Below are 12,942 nucleotides of genomic sequence, written 5' to 3' on the forward strand. Positions count from 1 at the left end.
TTTCCAAGTGTCTCTGTGTTTGTTAATGTGATTACTTTATGCCCTCTGGCTAATGCAAAATTACATTTTCTCTCCTTTTAAAACTCTGCAATGCTTAAGGTTTTCCCTTTTCCTTTGCTGCTTATGATCAGGACACTAACTCATGCTTTACTGAAAACAGCAGGCAATCACATGGGTAAAACAGAGACAGCTGTTGTGGATTGTTCTTCCGCAGTCATTTTGTTCAACTGGATGGTGTTTTTCACACTTAGCTGGTGTTACTCAACAGCGTAACACTTAGCACCTGGTGAGAAACTGCACATGAACAAACAATTTTGGTTTTAGTGACTTGACTCCTTGTCTAGTTTGCACGTCACAGACACATGTTGCAAGACACATGTTGTCTATCAGCTTTCTTTCCCTCCCCATGTGATCCTTGGAATAGAATTTCCTTTTTTAGGTAACAGTTTGTATTTTTTTCTTCAGTTCTCTTGTTTCTTCCATTCAACCCATTTTAATTGGAGCAACCAGTCTAACAGTTCCACTTGTTTGCCCCGTCAAGTTCCCGGTCTCCTACAATGAGCTGTGAATTTTATTTGGCTCCCTGTGTTTATGTTCTCCGAAGAAAGACAGAGATCTGGCTGTTAAACTCTCAAGGAAAGGCAAAGGGGCAGGACCGGGAAGTCTGATAGCATCTGCTTCTGAAAGCCATTTGGTACAAAAGCCTCTTTACTCTGAAAGCAAAATGGAGTGAGCCCCCGAGAGCAGGAGGGATTCAGTCCAACATAACCCTTTTAGGTCTACACAGTCTGTAGGGTTGGACACCACCCCCCCTCCGTGGTCAAATGGGTGCTCACTCAGCAAGTGAGAGTCTCAATATTCTTACTGAATGTTTAACACACTGGTCCCTTGGTATCTGTGGGCGAGTGGGTCCCAGGACTCCCGTGGACACCAAGATCTGAAAACCCGAGCCCTCACACTGTGGTGTGGTGTCAGAAGCCCTCTGCACCCGCTGGTTCTGCATCCACGGAAGTGCAGGGCTGACAGGGGCAGGCCAGTTTGTGGCTTAGTCGTGTCCGACTCTTTGGGACCCCATGGACTCCTCTGTCCACGGGGATTTATAAACAATACTGGAGCAGGTTGCCATTTTCACTTCCAGGGCATCTTCCCAAACCAGGGATCGGACCTGCGTCTCTTGAGATATGTGCCGGGCAGAGTTCTAGGTGCTTGAGGCACAGCACTTTTGGGGATACAGAAACCCTCCCTACAAAAGCTGCTCTACCAGGCTGGGGGCTTTTTTTCACACCGGTTCACACCCAACATCACTCGTCAAAAGTAAGGGGTTGGAGCTTCTTTCTGGTCCAAAAGTCTAAAATGTAACTGCCAGTTCCTCGTGAGCAATAGCTGTTGACTTGTAGCAAGTCATGCTAATTTCTGAATTTGTGATACATACATACTCACTCTTTCTCATCTAGTGGTGGCTAAGTCCATGGCCTTCTGAGCCAGACCGCCCGGATTCAAGTCCTGATTGTACCACTCAGCAGGTCTGTGATGTGGTCAAGTTATTTATCGCCACCTTCTCGTGCCCATTTTTAAATGGGGAGGTAATCTTATGTACAATATTGGTTGATGTAGGAATTAATTTTAATTTATATAAAGCAGATGTGTTTGGCCCATTAAAAGTGCTTAATAGCGATGCTTTATGTTTAATGTTACTCTTTTCCCCTAAGTGGACTTAACTCATAGCTCCTACAGTTACCTCAGCACCTACAACTCCCAGGTGGACGTACGTGCGGGTCAATCCCCAGCTCCTTTCCACCCGAGACAGACAGCAGGCTCTTTGGTGGGTGTGAAGGTGTGGGGGGAAGACATGTGACTTCTGTTTCCCAAAGCCTGCACCAGGCTTAGTGTACTTCTACTGCTTGAGCAGCAGAAGTGGTCTGAAACTCACTCCTTGACTGGCTGGGCACACTACCCTAAAAATCCCAAATGCAGCATCTTAGCCGCTTAATTTCCAGAGGAGACTTTGCTGGACACATTGATTTGAGCGGGCCAGTCCCAGCGCCCAGGACAGAGGTGAAGAGGAGCCAGCAGGATAGACGCGGACACAGTGTCGCAGGTGGGGCAGCGAGGTTTCTAGGGAGCAGAGAAGCATTGCTTGTCAGCCTGGTGTCCCGGAAACCAGGAAGCTCTACGGGACACAGAAAAAGGTGACGCAGTGTGAAGAGAGCTCAGGCAAGCCCTGCCCTGCTGAGCTGGTGGGCTGGATACAACAGCCCCTGAAAGGAGATGAGGAGGGCCTTGCTCCCCAGGCGTGCAGAGCCGGGAGCTGCGCTGAGGAGACGCCTGACGGGCCCCTGGCAGACACAGCTGCGGCGCTCCCTGGGCCTGCGCGTCAGATGAGACGCCGAGCTGAGTAAGGGGCAGTTTTATTTACCGTTTCCAACATTCAAGTCGCACTACATAATAAAACAGCCCTATAAAACAACGTTTTCCTGCAATTTCCTGATGGAGGAATATCCCTTCCCGACCTTTCCCCACAAACTTTCAGCTCCCAGAGCAGGTTTCCTGTCAGAAGGCAGCTGTTGCTTCATCCTGCCCCGAGGAAGGAGTTTCAAGCACCACACTATTATTTTCTGAAATTTTCTTCCTCCTACAGCCGATAATCCTCAGGTCTGAAAGACAAAAAGCAGTGTTTATTTTTTTAACGACTCATTATTTCACTTTCTCCTGCCTGATGCAGGAAGATGATTTTTCCAATTTAAAATGAAAGTAACTGTTCACCAAGAAATATCTGCAAATATTATGTCTAAATTTTTGGTGAAAAACATTGAGGCCAAATGACTGCAAAGCAGAATAGTTGTGTGGCAATTTCCAAGTTCTTCTGCGAGTATAAGTATAGGCCCCCATGTGCCAGTACATGAACGTATGTACTAATAAACCTGAATTCAATTTCCCCAAAGCCCTTTCAATAGAAAGGATTATATACAAAGATATGGATTTAACTAATAGTAGCAAATTCTGAATGAGCAAATAATTTCCCTATTTATATTACTTTATCACACACTAAATTTAATTTTCAATATAATAGCATGCAAAACAATTGTATAAACACCAGTCCTTTGGTACATTAATTATACATACATTTATTACATATACGTATATGTATATATATGGTCTTTTATTATATACATCCATACATAAGGTCTTTTCTTCATTTATATATTTATAGGATTAATCTTACCTGACAGTTCCTTCTAGTAGTAAATTAAAACAAAGCACATTTTCAGAGAAATGTTAAATTTCAAAAGTGGAGAAAATGAGGGAAAGGAACTTATAAAGTGTAAGAAGTGTTGGCGGCTTGTTATCTTTTACAGAGTAGCGTATTTGTAGGTACTGGACTCCTATGGAATTTTCACAAGGAATTTAGTAATAAGTAGTCTAAACAAAATAGATATTTCTGAAACAGCTGTAAAATATATAATAGTTAGAATTCCTTTAAAAGGTGAACTCTGTTTGCCCTGAAACAACTTACCTCACCCTTTCTACATTTACAGCGTATTAAAAAAAAAAAAAAAAAAAAAGAGACCAGATAGCCCAGACAGGAAGAGCAGCTTCCGGTATCTAAGTAAATGAACGCCATTCCACTTTAAAATTATCCAAATGTGCTTCACCATCATCAGTCTGTAACAAGAAGAGAAACTGCAGCATTTTGTTGCTGTTTTTGAAATCTCTTCAAATGTAAACACTGAATCCAAAGTCTGGGAGTGACAGCTGGAGGGCTCCAACGTGTGCCCTTCTAGTCTTGGGTGCGTGACTCAGTACGGTCCAAGCTCCCAGTCAAGAGGCACCAGTGCCTTTTAAGAAACAATTTCTTCTCCCATCCAGCTGGTTCACATAATTACAAAAGGGAGGCGGTGATGCCATTGGAAGGAAGGAAATCTACAATTCTAACAAGGAGTCCTGACAAGTTTCTGCAGTTCCACTCAAAATTAAATGTGCTTCATCAGAGTCTGGTTGTTTCCACACCAAGAGTCAGTTTATTCACAATGAGATGACGAGAGTACCTTTTAGTGGAACTCAGGAGTAAAACAGGACGCGTGTGCGCAGGCTGTGGTCTGTTTGGTGAAAATGCTGACTGTGACCTGAAGGCAAAGGGGCTAACAGTTCGATTCTGTTCATGACCCCGTGGAGACAGCGCGGAGGACGGAGGTGAGGCCCGTCGGGACTACGGCAGGGTGAGGGAGAGGAAGGGGGGTGAGGACTTAAAAGAGAAGGCCAACTCGTCTAGGGAAGGGAGAGAGCGGAGGGGCACCGCAGAGGAAGGAGCTGCTACAAGAGGACACTTCAAGGGTCACTATTAATCTTCAGCTTGAAGAACTCGGGAAATGGCAATGCTATCTGTTTTTTTCAGGAGGGGGAATACAGGCAGAAGAACCAAGTTTGAAGGGAAGGAGCTTGGTTTTGTACATGCTATCTGGACATGGCAGGCAGCCAGTAGGCAGGATGTGGAGTTTAGGGGAAACGGGGCAAAGGGAAAGACAGCTGAGAGTCTCTAACAGTCTACGGCCATAGCGCCTGGAGACCCGATCTCCCGAGTCTCTAACATGGACAGCTATCCCACCTCCCCAGTGGAAGCATTTTCACCAGTTCCCCACTCTGTCAGGTTCAAATGTCTCAGAAATCCACACATACATAACCAGCCCTCCGTAATGGCCCCAGGGAACTGCTCCAAGTCACTTTTCCCCGCCCTGTCCAATCTGGCCCCCCGACACTCCCTGCTGCTGCCCAGATGAGAACTTTCATACCACTGGACTTGGGCACTTGATATTTTCTGCATCTGAAATATCTCTCACGTTTCCCTGCCTGGTAGACTTGACTAGTCCTGCAAAACCCACCCACAAAATCATGTGTTCCGGGAAACCCTACACCACCTTTCCTTTCTGAGGCTGGGCTCTCTTCCCTGAAATTTCCAGGGAACTCCAATGCCGGCTTCTGTTACACTGCGCTTGCCTGACGTAAATGAGTAAATACTGCTCTGAATGTAAACAAGAGTCGGTGTCTATGTAGACGACAGTGCCGGGTGCTTCCTAGACGCCGTGACGTACATTAATCACCCCACAAGCCCGGCCTCATGTTACCCTCCGAGCCACACCGTGAGGAACACACTGCTGTCAGCCCCACACGGCTGGCGAGGCGGACCCTCAGAGGAGCCGAGGGACTGGAGGACACATGGCCAGCAGGGATGGGCACCTCGGACCCCCTGCTCACAAGCCCCGTTCCATGCCTGTGTGCCCGTCACGGTGGGCACAGCCCCGACAGAATTCATCCTATGTGTCCAGCAATGAGGACAGCGGCCTGCACGGTGAGGGGGCTTAAGATGCTCATCACTGTAGTGACCGCCTGAAAACGTCACTGCGTTCATAAACCCACCCTTTCCTCTTCCGGAATCTTTGGCAGGTGGTTAATTTGCTTCAGAGGTGGCGGTGGTGTGGAGAACAGTCTCATGGCCAAGGGACTAGATATTTGACATGTTAGCAGAGCCAGAAAGATCAACTTATGTGGGAGGCAATTAAAAATATTACATGGCTTCAGGAGGTACCCCTGTGGGAAAAAGGAAGTATTTACATTAAATATGGGTCTATTTTTCTCTCCACCCACACAAATGAAAGCTGGTACACATACAACATACTTGGCCTGCTCACTCCCTTCCACTAAAAGAAGGCAATCCAAGATAACATAAGAAAGGGAGGGGAGGGTCAAGTACCTGAGCGCATTTCCAACTTCAGTGGGCATGTGAATCACTTGGGTTCTTGTAAAAATGCAGATTTTGATTCAGTTAAGTCTGTAAAAGGTCATGATTCTGCATTTCTAACAAGCTCCCCTGTGATACAATTCTGGTTCGTGAACCTCAGACCTCCCACAGAGCTATTCCTAAGACAGAGGAGGTGACTAAAGATGCCAAAGAAGCACTTTCAGTAGAAATTTCTAAAGCTATGCTGTGCCTAATAGAAAATAACACAATTCCCTATTAGCACGAATGATTCCAATTGATATATAGCATCCTTCTGGATCTTTACCCACCAGAGGACTCTATTAATAGGCAGTTTTATACTTTTCTGACACAACAATAGCTAACTATAAATTATGATAACATCTACAGAGGCTGGATACTAAAATTCCTTTGACATCTATCATCAAAGAAAGATTAACTGTAGCTTTAACTGAGTGAATGTCACTGTATTAACTTTCTCTAAATTTTTAAAACTACATTAGTTTAAAAGCTAATATATGTACAGCAACATTACCTTAGTCAGAATTGAATTCTCAGATGTTGCTTACATACTTATTCTATTTTATGTTTAGATCTACATACTCTCCTTACTAGATTAAGTAATTTTTAAAAGCAAGAAATCTGGCAACTAGTATTTTCCTTTTCAGCCTATGGATACTTAAATGCTGTTTGAAACTTTAATGTTTCTCACTCCAGGATTCTTGCCTGAAGAACCCCAGGGACAGAGAAGCCTGGTGGATTTCAGTCCATGTAATTTCAGAGTCAGAAAGGACTAAATGACTGAACAACAACAATTTGTAAATAATAACAGCTTTCATTTTATAGTAGTTTAGAACCTCAGGAAAACTTTGGGAGACATTTCAAATGCTGTTATAAAAAGCTGAAAAGTGAAAGTGAAGTCACTCAGTCGTGTCCAACTCTTTGCGACCCCATGGACTGTAGCCTACCAGGTTCTTCCCTCCGTGGGATTTTCTAGGCAAGAGTACTGGAGTGGGTTGCATTTCCTTCTCCAGGGGATCCTCCCGATCCAGGGATGGAACCCGGGCATCCCGCACTGCAGGCAGACGCTTTACTGTCCAAGCCACCAGGGGAGCCTATAAAAAGCTAATACCTATTAATTTTTAATAGAAAATTATTGATAGAAATATAACTTATTTTAATGAAATTAGCATGATCTTTTCTTTATATATGTAATACAAAGTATCCAAAATTGGGTATACTAGAGTTGCAGCAAAGCAGACAGTTGAGAGAAAATTCTAGTTTAGCTAGAGGCATTAAGCAACATTTAAATAAGCAACAAAGACCAAGATATGAATTCATCACACAGTGAATTAAAAGTCAATTCCTCTTTACAGGAGGTAAGAGTCCACTCATTCAGTCTCCTTCAACCAAGACTCCTGAGCATCAGGTCCACGGTGGGTGCAAGAAAGAGCGGAGAGTGAGACCCAGCCCTGCACTGAGAGCGCGTTTTTAACAGAGGGAGACACACACACTGACCTCTGAAGACAAAGCTAAGAGCCAGAAGTTCTCATCTACGCACTTAGGGTTTACTTTGGAGATTAATGAATCTTCAAAGAATTTGCCTACATAAGACTTTCTTTAATTCATTTTCTAAAGTGTGCTAAACTTTCATAGGTAGCTAATGCTTTACATCAACAACTCACTTAGAACTTAATACTTGTCACCAGCAGAGAACTGCCTTTAAAAGCAATGTAGCTTTGCAAAATAGTATTACCACTTTTTTCGAATGAAGGCGCAAAGGCCTGTGGGAGCTGTACAAAGTTCCCGATGGTGCTTGTGCTTGCTTGGGCAGCTGAAATCGTACCACAGCTCACACGGTTCCCAATTCTCTACAGCAAACCCTTTCCCATACATGTCCTTATGCAAAACAGTACCTTCCACGCATCAAATTAAACAAGCACAACACTGTCAATCATTAAAATGACGCAAACACATCTCAAAAATGAAGACACTCAAGTTCAGAACACGAAAATGGTAAGAAACCAACACTATACTATCTTGAGACGGGACATTTCTATGAAAGAATCTTCTGAATTCAGGAAAATCTGTTTGGAAATTTTAGCTTTCATTGTAAAATGGCAGAGAAAAATGCATTTGGTTTTTGAATAAAATGAAACACAAAGCTACAAAACACATGGTTTATATTGTAGTTCAAATAGAGACACAATAGTATTCATCCCATTATGATGAATTTATTTTCCAAGGTAAAAATAGCATTCAAATTTATGCTGTAAATTTATGAAACTGGAGTATAACTTAAGTGTAATAAATTTCAAAAATAGTTTACTCTCCTTTAGGCTTTATGTCTCCTTCACTTGTAAATAATATTTCTCAGTAAAATGCTTACTCCAACAAAACAGTTAAAAGACTAGGATAAAATTTGGATAGTGGAATAATCTTAAGAGATATAAACGGTCAGGTTGACAAGACTTTTAAGTCACTTTCACTGGAAGAATGGAATTATTTAGAATAAACCATCCCAGGAAATCTGGTCACATCATGTCGCCCTTGAACTGAAGGTGTTAGCTGTACAGGTAACAGGTAGAGCAATGGTGCTGCCAGACTCATCCACCCAGACCCCGCACCACCAGCCGGACAAGAAAACGTTCAGTAGGAATTCCTTTAAAAATTAAACTCACTTTTAGGTACAATGGAATACTGCTCAGCCGTAAAAATGAAACATTGCCATTTGCAGCACCATGGATGGACCTAGAGATGACCATACTAAGCAAAGATAAACATCACATGATATTGCTTGTGTGTGGAATCTAAACAATGATACAAACGAACTTATCTGCAAAATGGAAAGAGACTCACAGACACAGAAAGCAAACGTAAGGTTACCAAAGGCGGGGGGCGGGTAAACTAGGAGGTCAGGGCTAACACACACACCGCGCTGTGCGTGCTCAGTCAGCTGTGTGCGGCTCTCTGCGCCCGCCAGGCTCCTCGTCCACGGGATTCTCCAGCAAGGTCACTGGGGTGGGCAGCCGTGCCTTCCTCCAGGGGATCTTCCCGACCCAGGGCTGAACCCAGGCCTCCCACACTGCAGGCGGATTCTTTCCCAGCTGAGCCCCCGGGAAGCGTATACACACTGTTGTGTATAAAACAGATCGTCAGCAAGGACCTGCTGTACGGCACAGGGACTCGTCGCAATACCCTGTAATAACCTTCGAGGGGAAAGAATCAGAGAGAACAGACGTGTGTGTGCGCGTAACCGAGTCACTGCGGCGCACCTTAGACTAACACAGCACTGTGAACGAACGACGCTCCAATACAAAGAAAAACAAACACTCACAGGGCTGCTCGCCTTCTTTAAAAATCAAATTTTTTTCCAATTAAAATGAATAGGAATTATTGTTGCACACACTGTCACTTTTAAGTCATAGCTCTATTGGCTAGGGAATATAAATGATTTGGTTTTGGTTTCTTACACAGAGATTGCTTTTTATTTTAGCAACCAGTCCTAATGTGTTCCTATCCAAAAGAACAGTATAGTTTAGAAGGCTTGATTTGAGCAAAATTCAGGATTGGAAATGTTGAAGTCTATGGTTTAAGCCAATGCTGAGCTGGTTGAAATGATGGAAAAGTTGGAACATAAACTTGCTCCCCAGTCCAGCCAATAACTTCTGTCTGTGAAGAGTAGCAAAATTAAGTTAAATCTTGCAGGAAAATGCCACATGACTAGACTAGCATACAATTATGGAAAATCTTGAAGATGCCCAGATCCCAGTTCTTTATGGGTTTTGAAAAGGTAAAACTCCTCTCCACTGTCTTTAATTAAGTCTCTGATCTGAAGCACATTTTTATAAAGCCATAGGTGAAATTATTACTATTTTTTAGTGGGCAGATGTCGGGGATGAACAGCTCTCACATGGAAGGGCGAGCAGAAAGCTCACGCCCCTGCCTCTTCCAGAGCTGCACACTGCCTGGACGGGGTGCTCACCATGTCCCTCTGCCACGCTCTCATTCCTGGCTCTGCTTTCCTTTCTACAGAGCCGCATGGATGAACCAGTAAACTGCCTGAGTCTAACCCTGCTTTCAGCAAAGACGACTGCAGGGCCCACCACGCCTCCCCAGACGCGACCCGCCACCCACCCGTGCCGCCCCGTGCCGCCCCGGTCACCCTCACAGCCTCCTCCTGCCCAGGCTCACTTCTAACTGCTCTCTGTGGGCAGCATCAGACCAGGGACCTAGGTTCTCATCCCACAGTCTGTCTGCAAGCATTTATGGATGCTGAGACTTTCCATACTTAGTTTTTCTGCAAAGGTGAGGGTTATGCTTAAAATAAAGCATTACAGATTTAACGGGTGCGGAGTTAAAAAGAACACATTTCTTTTTTGGTTTTGTTTCATCGTTCTGTGGATACTGTGAAGCAATTCAAGTTGCAATTTTCCTTACACCTAGTTTTTTCCAAAGAAAAGCTCTCCTACAGAATTTTGAAAAACTGAAAATTAAAAAAGTTTCAAATGAAACAAATTTTATTTTTACCCTACATAATGAGAAATTTCCATTACAGTGACAGCATTATAATTTCCATGATTGTTGTGGTTTTGTAATGTGTTGGCAAAACCTCAATGATCCTGGAAATAATTATTGACAATTAAAATAAGCTGACCATATGAAAGCTACAATCTCAGGCAACTGAATTCTGAGAAGAGACCGTGCTATTTTTTTCTCTGAGAAACAAGTTCTAAGTGCAGATCCTACAATCACCATGTTCATATGGCAAATGCGAATTTCCTTTGTACCATCAGGAAATGCAAAATAAAACTTTATAACATACTCTGACATAACATTCTCTGACACAGTTTATATATCCATGAGATGTAAAAAATACTAGTACACCAAGGATACACACTAATTTAAGAAGTGAGGTGTACGGACAATACTTTTCATATGAGAAAATGGCTTTTAGTCATACAACATATTTATAGTTTCCTCATAAATATCCGTTTCTTTCCATCTTGTATACCACTGTTTTAAAAATAAATAAACAACCAGCCTAAGAAAATCTAGAGTATGCTGAAGTTAGCCCTGAGGGAATGTAACTTTTTAAGTGATTTAAAATGATTAGCTATTCAATTAAGATTAATACAATTTTGTTAGTCACCTACTGGGTGACTTGGTTTCAAGGTCATTCAAAGCTTAGTCTGACAACTGTTATTGCTGCTCAAAAGATTTTCATCTCTAACAGAAAAGCTAAAGAGCTTACACTGAGCCAAAAGCTAATAATAGTTGCAATTACAAAATGTACATATTTATACTATAAATGTGTTAGGTTTTATTGCTAGGGAAACAGAAACCAGAGCAAGCTATTTTCATGCCTATTTATTAATGGTGCAATCTAGGGACATTCGTTTCAGTCAAGTCTCTGCAGGTTACCCGTCATATCTATCTTGAATAATTTCCAATTACTACATTCCAAAGGAAGATTATATTCTTGCCTTAGCTATTTGGGGTGGAACAAAAGCATATTTTAAGTAGGTTCCTTCTCTAAAAGGAGAAAAAATTTTTTTCTCATAAAAGCCAATCTATTAGTAATGGGGAATCCCATTTTTCAGGATTGCATGGTGTGTCAAATATTTTAATTGTGATCCTAATATATATCCTATTTTATACTTGAACTTTATTAATCAGTAAACAACCCAAACAGCAGAGTCCATTAAAGTAGTCACGAGCCACACGAGGGGCTTCCCTGGTGGCTCAGTGGTAAAGAACCCGCCTGCAGTGCAGGAGACATGGGTTCAGTCCCTGCGTGGGGAAGGGCCCCTGGGTGGGGAAGGGCCCCTGGGGAAGCAGGTGGCAGTCCCCTCCAGTGTTCTCGCCTGAGAAATCCCATGGACAGAGGAGCCTGGTGGGCTACAGTCCACGGGGTCGCAAAGAGACACGACTTAGCGACTGAACAACAAGCCACATGAGGCTACTAAAACCTAAGTCAAATTACATACGTAGACTTGAAAATCCAATTCTCAGATACACTAGCCACAGTGTACGTGTTCAAGAGTCACAGGAAGCCAGCAGCTCCTGTATTAGCTCAGCAACGCATCAACATGAAAAGTCTGTCAGACAGCCCTGACCTGAAAGAACATGTTTCTTAGGCAGTAAGTTTTTGGTTGACACAAAAATGTATATATATATTTTTCCTGGTCATATGCATTCTGTGACTAAGAAAAAAAATTAGACTTGGTGTCAGCTATGATACTCAGAAGAATAAAATGTTGAACAATTTAATAACTAGTATACCTGTAATTTCAGTAGTGTATACTCATATAAGTTAACAGATCCTGTGTGGCTAGTGGTGAGGAAAGATCCCTTTATCAAGGCATCCAGGAAGCCTGGTGTCTCACATGTGTTCCTGCCACAGAGAAACCGGAAATGTAAAGAAGGGGCAGGGAAATCTGTCCCAGAATAATAACTTAGAAGTGGATCAGGCGGCTCCAAGTTTCACTAAGTCTCCTTAAAAATAATTCCAGAAAAGCCCTTTCTACCTCCCTTAATACAATAAAGGCACTCAGTCACCTTCTAGCTGGTTTTAAATGAGCCAGAAACATTTAGCAATAAAACAAGCAGTTTGATCAGTACTCTTTGATTAAAATAACATAAATATAATTTGTTGTGAATGGTTATTACACTATTATACTGGTTTAACTGATTACAACATACTTTAGAATATTCATGATATGCATAGCCACATGCATAATATGTGTTTGGTCACATAACTAAAGAGCACCTTTGGTATTTCCAGTCTTTAAAAAAGACTTGTTTCCCATCTTGGTTAAGAACTATGACAGGGTTTCTATGAGAAAATCAGGTACGAGATATTCAGATTTACAGGATAAAACTGGTATCATATCTTTCAGCCACTGAAGATCATGCTTGTGGGGAATAAAAAAATCTCGCAATCGGGAAAACGTGCAGCAACAGCGTATTTCGCGCAAAATCATGACTCCCCGAGTTTGTAACGTGTGTGCGCACACACACATGCACATGCACACACACACACACACACACACACAGTGCAGAAACACACACAGAGACAGGAAGTGAGCACAGCGGCATGTTAAGTATGGTGATATTATTTACTTATGTTTGTATCTTATTTTTATTTTCTGCAATGAACACTTAGTAAAACCCCCAGATTAAAACAT

The 12,942-nt window shown here is 42.6% G+C and overlaps 1 protein-coding gene across 1 annotated transcript in view; it reads right to left on the reverse strand.

Moving 5' to 3' along the window:
* Positions 1-2,392: 2,392 nt before the first annotated feature.
* Positions 2,393-12,942, reverse strand: part of MRPL13 (mitochondrial ribosomal protein L13) — a 41,766-nt gene continuing 31,216 nt past the window's right edge. Inside the window, exon 7 of the mRNA XM_061123888.1 lies at positions 2,393-2,654. Within this exon, the coding sequence (XP_060979871.1) occupies positions 2,633-2,654 (22 nt within the window). The 3' untranslated portion in view covers positions 2,393-2,632. The remainder of the gene's footprint in view (positions 2,655-12,942) is intronic.

The sequence above is a fragment of the Dama dama genome, chromosome 21 (assembly GCF_033118175.1).
Source record: "Dama dama isolate Ldn47 chromosome 21, ASM3311817v1, whole genome shotgun sequence".
NCBI classification, from domain to species: domain Eukaryota; kingdom Metazoa; phylum Chordata; class Mammalia; order Artiodactyla; family Cervidae; genus Dama; species Dama dama.